This window comes from Pavona decussata, unplaced genomic scaffold, assembly GCF_977016875.1.
Source record: "Pavona decussata unplaced genomic scaffold, jaPavDecu1.1 SCAFFOLD_5, whole genome shotgun sequence".
Taxonomy (NCBI): Eukaryota; Metazoa; Cnidaria; class Anthozoa; order Scleractinia; family Agariciidae; genus Pavona; species Pavona decussata.
In genome coordinates, this window is record NW_028145429.1 from 180,001 (window position 1) to 196,067 (window position 16,067).

At 37.4% G+C, this 16,067-nt stretch overlaps 1 protein-coding gene across 1 annotated transcript in view; it reads right to left on the reverse strand.

Moving 5' to 3' along the window:
- LOC146489577 (rap guanine nucleotide exchange factor 4-like) overlaps positions 1-15,603 on the reverse strand; it is a 35,840-nt gene extending 20,237 nt beyond the window's left edge. The window contains exons 1-14 of the mRNA XM_085105054.1: positions 15,285-15,603; positions 11,787-11,838; positions 11,539-11,629; positions 10,636-10,724; positions 10,201-10,271; positions 9,353-9,428; positions 8,681-8,750; positions 7,267-7,325; positions 6,339-6,570; positions 2,804-2,981; positions 1,931-2,015; positions 1,591-1,651; positions 1,248-1,324; positions 1,074-1,141 (exon numbers count right to left, since the gene is read on the reverse strand). Of these exons, the coding sequence (XP_084961180.1) occupies positions 1,074-1,141; positions 1,248-1,324; positions 1,591-1,651; positions 1,931-2,015; positions 2,804-2,981; positions 6,339-6,570; positions 7,267-7,325; positions 8,681-8,750; positions 9,353-9,428; positions 10,201-10,271; positions 10,636-10,724; positions 11,539-11,629; positions 11,787-11,838; positions 15,285-15,319 (1,244 nt within the window). The 5' untranslated portion in view covers positions 15,320-15,603. The remainder of the gene's footprint in view (positions 1-1,073; positions 1,142-1,247; positions 1,325-1,590; positions 1,652-1,930; positions 2,016-2,803; positions 2,982-6,338; positions 6,571-7,266; positions 7,326-8,680; positions 8,751-9,352; positions 9,429-10,200; positions 10,272-10,635; positions 10,725-11,538; positions 11,630-11,786; positions 11,839-15,284) is intronic.
- Between the last annotated feature and the right edge of the window lie 464 nt (positions 15,604-16,067).

Below are 16,067 nucleotides of genomic sequence, written 5' to 3' on the forward strand. Positions count from 1 at the left end.
GTGTGTATGTGTTAGTATCTGAAAGTCAGCATGTAACCAGGGTAAGCTTTAAACGTTATCTTGTAACTTACCTTGTATATATTTATCTCGTAAGTTAGCATGCTTTATTTTGTATTTGTAAGTAATGTTTTCAATAAAAAAAAAAAAAAAAATGAAAAAAATAATAATAATAATAATAAAAAAAATGGTATTGGGTTTTGTTTCAGTTGTTTAATCGAGACAGACTCCTCTATGTGAGACCAGTCATTTTACAAGCTTTCAATTTATTGTGCAAGTTGGTTAATTACAAGTTTCCATAGCAATCACTCTTTTGCGTTGAATTTCTGTTTGCTTAGGGTCAAAACTCCGCAGTCAAAAAACTCTTACAGTATGTTCAAATTAACTTAAAATAGCAAGGTCCTCAAACAACCAAAGACACGCCGAAAACTTGTAAGTGGATGAATAAATCGTATTTTAGGGTTTGCATATTTTTGCCTCGAGTCTGCTACAATGTTAATCGATAAATAGCCTATTCATAAGATGCGTCCCAAATAGGATTTTTTAGATGCTGTTACTGCTCTGAGCCGTGTGCATGCACCCCTCCAGCTTAAAATATAATCCCTGATCCTCATTTTCATCCTTTAATCTGAACCCCAGCCACAACACGCAGAAAACGAATCCGTCTACAACTGCAGTTTGATAAACAAAGGTTATGTGTAGAATACAGTCGAACCGTACGTCTGCTTCCAAAATAGTCGACTTATAATAAATAATAATAAATAATAAAAAGATTTATAAAGCGCCATATCCATGGCTGATGGCGCTTTACAATAAGATAGTATTAAAACGAAAATCGCATTAAAAATTTACACCAGCGATAATCTAATCTAATCTGATCTAATTTAATCTAATCTAATCTAATCTAATCTAATCTAATCTAATCTAATCTAATCTAATCTAATCTAATCTAATCTAATCTAATTTATTTTTGGCTTAAAACCTAGAATAAAAACATCCACATCGTAGGGATGTCCGACTACACATAACAGGTTTCGAAGTGAATCAAACTAAGATTATGGAGGGCTTTTAATTACCTTAAAGCATTGTTAACCAGTGCTAGCTTTCCAAAGTCATCTCCTTCGTTAAGCTGGCATACAACTCCCTAACAAATTGTCAAAGAATGAAAGTTTAAAAGGGATGGGTCAGTAAGTTGGAAAAAAGCATTGAATATTGAGGTTGAAAACAGAGTGCCTTGTTGTGTCCCTTACCTTTCCGTGTACCACAACGTTCACAGCGCCCTTTAGAATAATGTACCATGATGTTCCTTCTTCTCCCTCGTTAAAAACTTGAAGATGAAGATAAAAAAGGATGTGAAATTAAGAGTGTAGCCTTGAGGATTATTGGTTCATCTGCTACTTCCATAAACAGTTTCCGTTTTCTTTTATCAAATTCTCTATTTACAAACTGAAAGGAAATAAACGAGTGTACGTCATGATGCACACTGTAAAAAACCGTGTGAAGTAGCTGAATCTGTTCAGTCAGAGACCGGAAGCGTGTGTTGAACTTTGCTGTCTCATTGCTGTCAATAATATCAAAATAATTTTCACTTACGCACAGTTCCTTTCTTTTCATGTGATTCAAACACGATGGCTGCAGCCAGTTCTTTTTTAACCTGATGGTAAAGGTGCAGAGAATTAAGATTTTAAAATCCTTTTCCAACCATTGTTAACTTTGTTTATTGGCGAAAAAGAGGAACAATCTTCCCCCGGAAAAATAAATTTAAAGATGTCGTTTGGGGAAAATAAAGGGAAAATATAAACATCAAATTACTTTGCACAGCAACCTGTTGACTCACTTTTCGGAAACGTTTTGCTAATGTGACTTTCAAAGTCCTGTCATAGTGGCATGATTGATATAATTACCAGACTGAGTATGAAACTGAGTCACTCACCATTGTTGAAAGATGCTGCAGGGCCTTAATGTGAAGAAGTTCGTCGTAAATCATGGCCAAATCATCCGAATTTCTATCACAGGAACTGAAGCATAAAACCATAGAGTTAATTAATAGTTTCCAAAAAAGAGCTGGTCTTAGTGCGCAGTGAATATCACTCTCTCTTGAACCCACCACCCAAAATGGGACACAGATGTACGAAAATTGCAACTTCCATAAGCGGACAATCGTGGGAAGCTGGCATCTCTCATAACAGAACAATTTCAACGAGAAAAAAATGTGCTTTTTCACCCTTATACTATATAGGAAGAAATTCTAAAATAAAATTTAAAAAACAATAATAAAAAACACTCAAAAGCCATTCCTCCTTTAAGGCCCCGGTCCAAAAGTTGATCTCCTTTAAAGCTGGACCTTCTGTAACTGTTTATATCTATTATGGAACATTTGCAGCAAGAGAGAAACTCAATTTATTACAAGCTCTGACCAGCTCGTCTACCAGACTGACCCTCTCAGTGTTACAAACTTGATTTTAAATGCTGAATTGGATTTAATTGCGTAGTAGAATAAACCGCAACAATTGTAAATTACTTATAGATTTTTCGAGTACTGTAGGTGTCCGGCCATCAAATTGCAGATAAAAATTTGAAATACGAGGCTAGTAAACTAAAAAAAATTACTAATCATCTTTACTGGCATATATTTTAGCAGGGAATAGTTTTTTTTGGTTGGGACAGAATTAACAATTAAAATTGATAACAAAAAGACTCTTTGGTGGTGAGACAGAATTGGAGTGAAAAATCTGTGAGGTACATAGAGGCGATCATTTGAGTGGGTCTTGATGGAAACCCTATGGTAAGTTAGTATTCAATTCACCTTTTCCTTAGAGCCAATCGTAGCTGTGCATCAGGTCCAGATCTACTGAGCATGAGCAGAACGTCATCAAGGTCCTCCTCAGTGTACTCCTCGTCACCAGGCCTCTCATCGTCCTTCGCATCAACACCAAACCGATATAGAATATCTTTGTCTTTGAATTCACATTCGGAATTATTCACTTGTAAGAAAAGGCAAATAAAAAGTAAAAAAATCACCCTCTCATAACCAACCATTTAATGTATGAAGAGAGAAAGCAGTACAGTGCGTAAAGAGGATGTATTCTTGCATATCATTTCGTTAAAAGGTTGATACCTCTTCAGTTAGCACTTACTAGTAAGTTTTATTTTATTTTATTTAGCTTTACTATGTAAAACCAAATTATACAAAGAACAAAACAGGCAAATTACAAAGGTAGCAAGTGGAAAAGATAAAATAATTGCTCGGGAAATCCTACAGCTAAGGTCAAATGCAGTGGTCTCTTTTATCTTATTACATGAGGAAAAATACGATGCAGGCTAGTAACAGGTTAGCAAACGGGACGGGGTAGGGTATCATGATTATTTCACCTACCTTTATCTACCACTGAAGTTAACGTATCATGGAGTATGCTATTTGAAAGTTTCAAATTACGAATTGCGATTCTATTGATTACTATCACGCATAATACAATAATTTTAAACTTAAACATTTGTCGCGTACAAGCCCTTTGCTACTTGACTGGTAAGTATGACAACGCGAATACTTAACAGCGTGCGTTGGATATGAGATGATAGACAGCCAACGAGGCGCAAAGCGTTTAGTGCACGTGTAACGAGGGCGAGCGGTTTAATTGCTTCATTCATCCAAAAAATATCGCTACATCCAGTAGATTTCATTCTGCAGCTGAGAACGACCAGCCGGGAAGACTGCTATTTCTACAGCTTTTAATAAAACAGAGCGTGTTATAATGGAAAATGTAATCTAGTCTTCAGTCACTCTTGAAGTCAAATCTCGGATTGTGCATGCGCAGTAGAATTCTGAATTTTGAGTCCATGTGACCTATTTAACAATTAGATTATGAGCTCGAGATTTCTATCGCGTGATAGTTGATGACCGCGAAGCCCGAATTAACTATCACGCATAGAAATCGAGAGACAGACACTTCGAACTGAAACGCGACAAAGCGGCCGCCATTTTGTTGAAAACCGATACTTTCTCTCTATCACAGAACGGCATTCGTGATAGAACACTAGTAGATTTATACTAATTTATTTTAGATAAATAGTAGATAGATAGTTTAATGAATATAACTTTGCAACACAAGGGTTGAATTACGTTATATTTACAGGAAAAGAATTAATGATTATTTTCTGCTGTTTGTTTACTTACAGTTTTAAAAATTAAATTTACTTTTTTTTTGTTGTTTCGATGCCGTTGAACATTTTGAGAGTAAACAATGCAAGTATAAAGAAAATCAGTAATGTCTAAGGAACAACCGTGGACGATAATCCTGCTATACGTTAGATCAATTTTTGATCTGATCGGCTTAACAAATACAAATGATATAAGAGAAGGAGAGACCGATACGTAATGGTAATTAAACTGAGTGGAGTGCGATTTGGTCTGAAATCGTACGCGTCATTTCAAAATCGAGCAACTTAATGACTCAAAATTTTACAAACGCTTGAACGAAGACATAACTGCTGACATACAAAAACGTGTAGCTTTTTATGTTAACAGGATGTATCATGACAGAATTACCAACGAGAAAACTAGAAAATACCTCATACAAACTGACGTAAACCCAGGACGCTTCTACATACTACCTAAAATACACAAACCCGGTAGCCATCCCACCGAACGCATATCTCAGTTTGTCGACTATCACCTTCAACCTTTAGTTCATAAATTACCATCCTTTGTTAAATTCATTGTTAGTCACACTAGATGTCTCATCTTTATACACTAATATCCCACATAACGAAGGTATTAATGCTTGTGATCATTTCTTACGTACTCGTCTTCATAATAACCTCCCCATTGGCACACTCTGTGACCTCATTCGCATGATTCTTACCATGAATAATTTTTCTTTTAATGATAACCAATACCCTCAGATCTACGGCACAGCCATGGGTACTAAAATGGCCTCCTCTTTTGCTAACCTTAATTTTCTTGACCATTTCGAAGCGAATGCTTTGAAAAATGCTCGATTTCACCCCCACACGTGATTTCGTTATATTGATGATATTTTTGTGATCCGACAGAAGGTCTGGATAACTTAAAAATTTTCACCGATTATCTTAACAACATTCACCCTTTCATTAAATTCACTAGCTCACACTCTTCTACTAACGTATCTTTCCTTATGTTAATGTTTCTTTAATTAACGACGGTAACATCAGTACTGACCTATACACTAAACCTACAGACAAACACTAACATCTACTGTATTCATCTTGCCATCCTCTACATACTGAAAACGCTATTCCTTTCAGTCTTGCACTCTGCTAACGACGTATTTGTTCTACCTACTCAAACGAGGCTACAAACGAAACTTTGTCACTAAACAAATACTGACGTGCCGCCAACATCCCACTCAGACTCGCGTTACAAACTTTTAAAGACGTGTACCTTTTATAACGACTTTTAATCCATCCCTTCCTCACATTTCCAACATTATTAAAAAACATTACCATTCACTGCTCTCGTCTGACCGCTGCAAAAAGGCAGTTTTTCCAAATTTTCCTGTTGTGGCCTTCAGACTATCTGATAACCTACTTGACTTATTGTTTTCAACTTAAATTTCTTTTCACTCGACTAATCCCCACCCACAAATCCCTTCCGGCTCATATCGTTGCCGTAAAAATTGCGCCACTTGCCCATACAATTCCGATCCGATGATCTTACTAATGACACCTTCTTTTCCACTGGTAAACGGCACGCCCTTTCAAGTCTAACCTGACTTGTGAAACTAAAAATCTAATCCACATGATTTAATATAACCGCTGTAATTTACATAGGGGAGACTAAATGACGCTAAAAAGACCGCTTAAATGAACACCGCCGCACCATAAATAACCCTTAAACTAAATCTTAACCCACCACAGCCGCAGAATACTTCCTCACCGCTCCACGCCGCACCGCTAACGACATGCAATTAATCCCCATAGAAAAAGTCTACTCCAACCGAGCTCAATCCGTAAGCCTTTTCTAATCTTTAAAAAGAAAGAACATTTCTTCCACATAGCCTGAATATTTGCGAAGAAATTTACTAGCTTTTTTCCTTTTTTATTATTTCATTTGCTTCATCTTTTATACTTTTAAAACTATCAATCACTTTAGCTTTACGTAGTTCCGTTATTGTGCAAATACTTGTAATATAAGAGCATGTCCCAGTGCAAATTCTCATTGTACCTGAAGAAGGCTGGTTTGCCCAGCCGAAATATGGTGCACTGTAAAACGGTACGTTGTATCGGTCTCTGCTTCTCTTATCATGAAGAAAATCCCTTCCTTGCCTTACGCTATAAGCTGGACGTGGGTTTCTATTTCTTACCGTGGATGATGACCTTCTCTTCCAGTAGCGCCTGTAGCATAGCGATAGCATGAAAGCGGCCGTGAACAAGCGGAGTGATTTTTACCAACCAGTCAATAGCTTCCGAGCCAACAAAGCATCTCTTCTCCACTCGATTACCAAGTCTTCTGTTACAGATGAGTCTAGGTGACGTATTGAGCATCATTCGGTGGCGCAGAACCATTCCAGCTTCCAACAAAGCTTCATAAGGACACTGTGGAATAAACACGCGGGGATTGTATTCGGTACACTGGCTTCCTTCTTTGGTTTGTTTAACTAGTGCGACTTTAGTTTCTCTCCTTCAGGGTTAAAGGTGAATGTTTGGTTTGGAGAGCTGTTAAAGGGGCACAGTCACGGCCTGAGCCTGCGCATTAGGTTGACTATTGTGAGCCAAAAAATTATATTGTTCTTAACACTCCTTCAGTTGGATTTTACAAAAGGAGGCAAAAATTTCGAAAAATAATAGCTTTTTGACGTACTTGTCATGCCTTGAAAGCTTTTTCAACTACTGTTAGTCGTTAGTGAAAGTCACAACTCTACCCTTCGATGATATCTGTAAAATGTAGGCAAAAATTTTCAAAATGAGTTGGATTTCAGTACGCATGCCCGGGTCGCGACAATTCTCAATTAATTACGACTGGTGCGAATTCAGTTGAGCCACTTACAGGTTCATAGGAAAATATGTGACGCACGTTCTGTGCACTGCTAGGATGAGCGTCGAAAATGCGTCCTGTGCGTCCTATGTGGTTATAAACAATTGCATAGCCACACCAAAACTAAAGCCTGACTCTCATGACATGCCGCTGATATGACATATCTTCATTTCATTACCGAGCCTAGAATTTCCTATCTTTCTTTAAGAGAAATGCATGAAGAACAGTATAAGCGATTATAAACAAGTCAAACTTACTACTATCATGGCGTAATGGTTTTCTGTACCATTCTCTTCTGGCGGCTTTTCATTCTTTTCTACAAAATAGAAAACAAATCAAAATGAAAACAGTCAACGAGATGGGTTTATTTCTTGGTGGTCCTTTGTTTAAATCCTCGACTACGCTTTGTAAATGGACAGCTGATAAGTCTCACGGCCACATGTGATTTTTAAGGTTAGGTCGAGTTTGTAATTTTTCTTTGAGCAATTTACAATGTTTCCATTTAGCACTGTATTGCTAAACAAATCGTGGCTAAAAGAAAGTTAATATGATTATTACTGTTACTATTACAGCGGTTTACATTTGTGTCGTAAAACCAATATCAAAGTACTTAATCCTTCAAACAAATTGCAACATACGGAAACAGCGCAATGAACCAATTAGAACTCGCAGCAAATACGTACAACTGGCGTAAAGCGCGGGAAAACACTTGTGAGAAAAATATTGTTGGATTTGGTTTTGCTCCTCATTGGTTGAGAAAGTGGCGCTAGCCAGTTTGCTAGTCAATCATTGAGCGTTATAAAGCAAAACCAAAGGAAACGAGAAATTACTTTTGACGCTCAATTGGAAACCGCTCTAATCAGAGAAAGCGCTCTACTGCGTTGCGTTATTTAGGATTCTATTTTCGTTAATTACGCACATCTTTCAAAGATAAGTGAATCATCAAACGTTAGCATAAGCATAAAGGTGTATTTTCACTTGTCAGAAACCAAATGTAGGGTGGTTACGTATCCTGTTGTAGCTGGTAAAGATGTTCTTTCGTTATTTTATAAGCTTCTACTGACGATGAACAAATTATTGCAGTTGCTGTTGGTTTTTTTCTGGCCCTATTCCACATCGGGGAAGGACAAAGTAGGTCAAGCTGTTTTTGCCTTAATTATTAAAATCTGGTTGTTGTCGTTGTGCTAAGTTACAGTAAAGTCTCGTTTAAATAATCTGTTCATGTTGTCCTTCAGCAGCATGGTTAAAAATATATAAAAACTGTTCAATTGAGGCCTTACACTGCTGTTTAAAAACTAAAAACTAAAAACTGAAATCCAAGCTTTCGCCGATCAACGGCATCATCAGGTTTCAACATTTGCTTCAACATGCATTCAACATGCATTCAACACTTTGTTGAACCAAATGTCGGGGGCGTTTTAACGGGTCGTTCAACATTGTTGGAAGGTTAAAAAAATTGTTGAAAACTTGTTGAAAGCGAGTTGAATCAAATTTAAACTTTCATTCAACATCGATTCAGCACTTCCTTTGTTCACGAAAATGTTAAATGGCGTTGAAACCGTTTAAACACTGCGTTAAGTTTTTGCTTTTTGACCAACACCCGTTCAACTTTTGTTGGTCAAATGTTGAAACCATTTAAATGGGCCTTAAGATAAAGGAACATAACACTACCTTGCATTGCGAAAAATGGTTTTGTAGTTGAGGGACTAGAAATCAGATGTTCTAGGTGCTTTTTATTCCGCTGGAAGAAAAAAAATGACAAATCTTATTGATGTTAGCGGAAGACAATTTTAACAAGCTCACTTAAGGCTGGTTTCCATATGATCGCGGATCGCAGATCGCAAGAAGGTCTGTGATCGTCTGCGATCCTGCGATCGTGATCGCAGACGATCGCAGAAGATAGAACCATGTTCTATCTAAAGGCTGGTTTCCATATGATCGCGGATCGCAGATCGCAGATCGCAATAAGGTCTGCGATCGTCTGCGATCATATGGAAACTACTTCTGCGATCGTCTGCGATCCTGCGATCGTGATCGCAGACGATCGCAGAAGATAGAACCATGTTCTATCTCCTGCGATCGTCTGCGATCAATTGCGATTGTTTGCGATCTCCGATCTGCGATCTGCGATCCGCGATCATATGGAAACCAGCCTTTAGATAGAACATGGTTCTATCTTCTGCGATCACGATCGCAGGATCGCAGACGATCGTAGAAGTAGTTTCCATGTGATCGCAGACGATCGCAGACCTTATTGCGATCTGCGATCTGCGATCATATGGAAACCAGCCTTTAAAAACGTACTTGTTCAAAATCGAAACTTGAATTGTAAATTTAACTGACCTCCCAAATGGTCCGAAAATCTTTTTTCTCCACAAGTAGCAGTTCACAAAACTCACTCGTTACTACTGTAGCATGCCTGGAGGAGAATAATAAACAAATAAAAATGAAAAAAAAAAAAAAATAGACCAAGGCGAACGATTAAACAAACAACTATGAAAATGAAGAAAACTAAAATAGCTAAATTGCTTAACGTACGCATTGCGTGCCTAGGGTTAAGCGTCTGTTTCAGCTGGTAACGGTAACAGTACCTTAAAGCATGATCTAGTACAGACTCGTCAAATACCTTAACCGTATCCATTGTATCGTAATGTAACTTGTAGTAGTACAGAGACAGTACCTCGGTTTATCGTAAAAAAAAAAAAATCACACAAATATTTGTGTGATACAAATTATATTGGGTACACTTGCCGCCACTTCCATCAACGCGTTGAGGAGCATAAACATTGTGTGATCGGAAAACATCACAGGGACGCGCATGGTTTAACACCTAACAACTTAATTAAGAACTTTAAAGTCATAAAGAAATGCCGTGACAAATTTGAATGTTTGGTCTACGAAATGCTGTGGATCAAGAACAAAAGACCGAAACTGAACACGCAAGCGGATTCCATTCGCGCGAAACTCTTTACCTGAATGCTTTCATGCTAATTGATTTTCTCACTTTCAATACCTATTAATATGCCTTTCCGTTATTTCCATTTTACTCATTTGACAATGACGATATGAATTCGTCGAAACGTCATGCTGTTTTACTATCGTTAATTTTCTTGTTGAAATGTTTTCTGGTGTATCAAAAAACATTCAGTACATCTTTATGTACGCATTACGTGCCTATCTTTTAAGAATACCTTGGAGTATCATCCAGTACTGACTCGCCAAATACCTTACCAGGTCCCAGGTTGCAAATGGTCACAGCATCCTAAACAAAAGCAAAAAATATTAATAGATCAACGCATCGTTATGGTTTGAATATTCTGAGCAAATAGAAAGATTTTTGTTGCAACACGTAAGCGAAGACAAACGATAATTTTTGGCTACAAATATCAACGTTTGAGTAATCTTACGAAGGACAATACTACTCGAACTTAACTGCACAAACTGAAATAGGAACTTCTAATACAATGTAAGGTAAATAAAGATGCTTAGCATGAGAGATGTAAACTGTTACAGAGAGAGGAAGCTACAAAGGAGAGTATAGCAAATGGATTATCCGTTGATTGGTTAATGAAATTCGTTTTGCTGGGAAAACATAGAGAAGCCACAGACTAATAATCTGTACACACCTCGAATTTTCCAGTTTCCGACACATTTACATCAAGAGTTCCAGAAAGCACTGCATACCAGTAATATCCAATGTCACCCTGACGAAACACTGAAATTCAAGGATTTGAAAAAAGCATTGATAACCTTTTCCCTTACAGAACTCATAATTCTGCGTTACAAACTGTCGTATGAATATTATTATAATCACTACATCAATCCTAAATTTCTCATATTAGTATATACCGCACAAGTGAATAGTACTTTACGCGCGCGCTGATTGGCTAGTACGGAGGTGATTAGCCAAGTACTGATTCACCTCCGAGCAACCGAAGAGAAACAAGATGGCTTCCCGTTTCGCCACGGTCACTAAAGAGGAGTTTATTTAGATAAACGAGGCAGCTGTTACAAAAAATACAAAATTGCTAACAAAGTTTAGTTTGACTACATTAAATGGTAAGTTATTTAATCTTTCCAACCTCATATTCTAAGGCGAAAAATGAAACTACAATGCCTTGTTTACGAAAACTGCCGAGCACTATAATTACAATGTAGACAATAAAACATCTAATGTTTTGGAGCATGGTTTCAAAATCAAGACGAATTTCACACAACTATTAAAGAAATGACACTTTAGCAACTAAACAAGTGTCTCAAAAAGTTTTAATTGTTCGCAAGAAAGCGAGACGGAACTTTCTACAACAAGAAATCGCTTACCGCGCGGCGCGCGAGATTTTAAAATTTCCCACCATCTGTCGGTATACTGTCAAAAATAAAGGAATTTTGGCCCGCTAGTAATTCAGCTTGTGTGGTATATACTAAAACAATTATTCACCTTAGTGTCGGTGAAAGTGGTGGATATACCTCCACTTCGGTGAATAATTGTTAATTATTGAATTGAACTGCTGAACAAAACAATTTCTCACATGTGATTCCCTCCTCCAAGTCCTGATAGTAACCATAGTAACAGAGTTGTAGCAGAACTGCAGAATGAAATCGCTCGAAAACTCTCAAGTCCTGAAAGTAAAGAGATGCAAAATCACCTTACGGCAGGCCAGTTAGCATATACATTAATAGTCAATAAGAATGCAACACACAGATTCCAATCAACGGACCAATCATACTTGAGGAGACATGTAGTAACGCCAGATATCTCACTTTTCAAACAGGTTACCTTAAGCCTGGCGTAGATGATGTCTAGATCCTCCCCCGTTCTGTCTGCAGGTCTAAAACAAAAAAAAAGATGATCTCTTTGTGCAATATCAGTTCCTTCATGGCTCGCTCAACATGCACCGGGCATACCTCGAGCAGTTGATTACTGTCCATGTTTGGGGAGCAGGGACTGATACGAATTGGCTTACCGGGGGTTGGGTGAGGTGTCAAGTCAATACTCTCTTTGCTCGGGCGGAATTAACCATTGGAGAGTTAACAGGGAAAAGATTTCGCTTTTGGTAAACGAATAACTCATTAAAAACGGGTGTTTGTAGTCTTTTTTAAGGAATATACGACGACTACAGTCAAATGATTTGCTGATTTTATAGCGTGAATGGTCAAATCAGCTGCAGGTCAAAATGTCTTGGGAAGAAACATTAAACTGGATTTTACAATAACTGATTGCGCGCTGATTGGCTCGTAGCTATTGTCTATAAGAGTACAGACAATAAAAATGACGTCAGATGTAACGCGCGCGCTTTCTCAACGAAAAAAAAAGCCAATTCCGCTCGCACTTTTTCCATGTTATTGTAAAAAACAAATCGACGGCAGTTTTCTATGGTCTATACTCCTATAGACCATAAAATGACGCCATAAAATGTCCAAAACTTGGCAGTGAAACCACTCGCCTGCGGCTCGTGGTTCCACTTGAGTTTTGAACATTTTTGACGTCATTTTATGGTCTATAAGAGTATAGACCATAGAAAACTGCCGTCGATTTGTTAATAACATCCCTCGTGTGTTCGTAGAACTAAACGCGCTTTTCCACAAAACGAGAAATGTCTTGAATGTCACAGATCGTTTTTGTCCTTGTTTTGTTTTGTTTGAGCACAGCTCAATATTACTCAATATTTCTCAGTTAACCATCTAACAAGATGTATAATTATCCAACTCTCGTTGACATCGTCGAAAAATGCGCTTAAAGAGCAATTTTTAAACTTACAAAAATAACACAGATACTCGTATATTTAAATCTGAGCTCGCGGATAAAAACTTGAAAACGGTTAGGGAGAATCTTTTCTTGTGGACCCTAACACTTGCTCATTACTATGAACTATTATGAAAGTCGGATAATATTAATCTCCATGGTTAGAAAAACTACAAAAATAGTACAAAACTAGTAAAAATACAAACCCACATTACGTCAACTGAACCAAGTATTTTACCTTATCAGTGTACTGAGGGTGACTTAATCTGGGACAGATTTATCTTAATTGCCAGCCGGCTTATATGGTGCATGGCTGAATTTATTTTTTGATCGTCTTGTTGATTAGTGAATTAATGTTTTCGAAAATTATATACAGGAAAAATAACCGCAGTGAGAAGGTATTGAGGAGATTTACGGCAAACGGCAAACGTGAGATTCGCGTTTATGTTTTCTTGAAAAGAATGAGTACATAGATAAATAGTAAAAAATAATTCTTGCCTTTGATGCAAATGCAAAACTACTCCATTTTACCGAGAAATTGAAATTAGTGCCGGAGTTATTTCTACCTTTTGTCTTAACGGTAATTCTAAACATAATCTCGCTATGATCCCTTGCCGATATAACACAGATGACGGACGGAAATTTGCTTTTTGTCACTATTGCACGATGATACAATAAAAATCACTTTTTGGACTAGCAACTTTCGTTTCCTCGGTTTTTGTTCCTTGTTTGCTTTGATTTAGTTCAGGCCGGAATATTACGAAAACGGCCAGTACCTTACCGTCACTCTTCGGCTTCGCCAATTTTTGTCCGGCGAAATCTTAAGTCACTGGGTCAGTAGAAAATGCATTTTCTACTGGAACAATGTTTTAGTTTTTGTTCCCAATTGACTAAACCCGGCCAAGGTGACTGCCATCAAAATGATGCGTCTCACTCTGTAAAGGTTATATTTTTCTTACTTTTATCCGTACCCAAATGTTTGAAATAATGAAGATTCAGTCGTGTTAATTGAACCACTGTAGAGGAAACATAGACGTTAATCGTCTTACTTCAGTTTATGCCTGATTTCTGTAAACGTAAACCTGGCCTGTTTACGACTAAAACTGATAATGTTTTTTGAGTTCATAATTTTCGAAGAGAAAATTCATTTCAAACTACTTTATTTCACCAGCTAGGAAATTTATCCTGTCAAAATAGAGAAAATGAGTGTAATGGTTGCATTTTACTATCATATAGTGCAACATTCCCGAAACGAGCAGGTGTGCCAAAGGCAATCCGGATCGATTTAATTTGTTTAATTTGTTGGCCCTTTTTATTTTTACATATTCTATGGAAATAGTTTGGACAAGTGTGGCTGTATAGTAAGCAATTATGTGCCTTTCTCGGTAATTTATATCTTTTTTCAAACAATGGACTACCATTGTTATTTTTTAAATCCATAAACTGGCAGGCCTTTTGTTTTCGCTTCATACCTTGGTGTCTTTGATCGGTCTAAATTAACTGATCAGTCGAAATCAGTCATAATTTCTGTCCATTTGATATTCTCCCTCTGAGCTATCTTCACAAAACAATTTGCCATATTTCATTTCACATTAAAAATGACCCGCGATTTAATGGCAATGGGATTTTAGGACATTACTGTGATTGTTTTATCAGCGAACAATCATTTCTTTTGGTATTCACTATCAGATAATAAGTTGACAGTCGAGCCTGGTTCCAAACGATATACGACTCACCGCATTTCAAGAGTCCACTGATAAGCATCGTGTCACTGATGATGACAACATTGCTTAACACATTCACGCTACAACTTAGCTTTAAGCATGATGAAAACTTGTTATCGCAACAGTAAATTAATATTGTAAGCCGAGCAGATATTCATGAAAACAATTAAACATCTGTAAAAACAAGCTGTCAAGTATAATAGAAGGAAATAAAGTGGACCGTGACGACCTTGGAGACAGGCTAACTGAGTTAAAAATGAAAACAATCCGTGAATCTACTTTGTGAGACCAATACTCCGCACGGAACGACAGAAAGTCTGCCTTACAGCTATACGGCGAATAAATCCAAGTCATCACGACACAATGTGTTAAGTTATGCAAACTTTGTTGTTCGGAGTTAGTCATGACTGCCAAAAGTCGATCAAAACCCAAATTTTGTAAGGTAATTAACAACGATTACCCTTGCAAATTTGGTCGGTCTAACCACTTATCTGTTTACTCTTCGGTTTAATTTCCCTTGCTGCAAAACACTAACACGAGCCACTTTCTTTCAAGCAATATTAAAGCTATTTTCTTTCATCCATCAAATCAAAAGGCATTCTTATGAACACAACAGGTTTAACTTGCGGTAAATGCAGAGTTAGGTTGCTTTCATCAAACAGTGGAAATTCATTGGAACATCTACTTTTCGCCGGCATTTAAATCTGGTGTGCTTCGACCGAAACTTTGACATTAAAGACTCCTCGGTGGAATTTCTTTGGAGTACAAAGTAACTGGAAAAGAAATATATTAGAATACTTGAACTTACCTTTTTTCAAGACAAGATATCCATTCAGCTACCATAGTAAAAAATATTGAAAGCTTCAGCGAAACAAATCTCTCTCGACGGAGCCGTTTGGAAATTATGCCGATATTCTAACTAACAGCTCTAACTCATCCACCAAACGACCAGTAACAGAGTAAAATATACAAGACATTAAAGGACCCGCACTTCACAAACTGACCAATCATATGATGGGATATTGACCAGGTCATGTACATCACAAAATATGGCGAATGGACACAGAATCCATGTAAAAGGACACGATTCAACCGTAATCCTTTTTCCATAATAAGCCTCTCTGTTTGCTTAATCAACTTTCTTCACTGCTTATGATAAATAGCTGTTAATTTCTCATTGAAACAACACTCTTTGGTCACGCTATCCGTTCAACCGGATCACGCTGGAAATCGTACTTAGTCCACGCCGTGCCTAGGTAACTCGTGACAGTTTCTTTTTCGTGGAGTCCAGTCACGCGACATCGCCCTCGTCACTCACCCTGGTCAAAAGGCGCATGATAGTTGATGGTAGTCGATAATGGTTAAAACTCGCTCACTCATTTGACCACCAACTATTTTATCTATTTATTTATTTATTTATTTATTTTTTTAATTTTTCCTCCATTTAATCATTACAACGATTAAACAAGACTAAGATGGAGAAGGGCAAAAATATAGATGATAAGAGAAGCAGAGACTGATAAAACGTAGATTTTTAGAGTGTACTATATTTTGACTGGCCAAACCAGCCTTCTTCAGGTACAATGAGAAT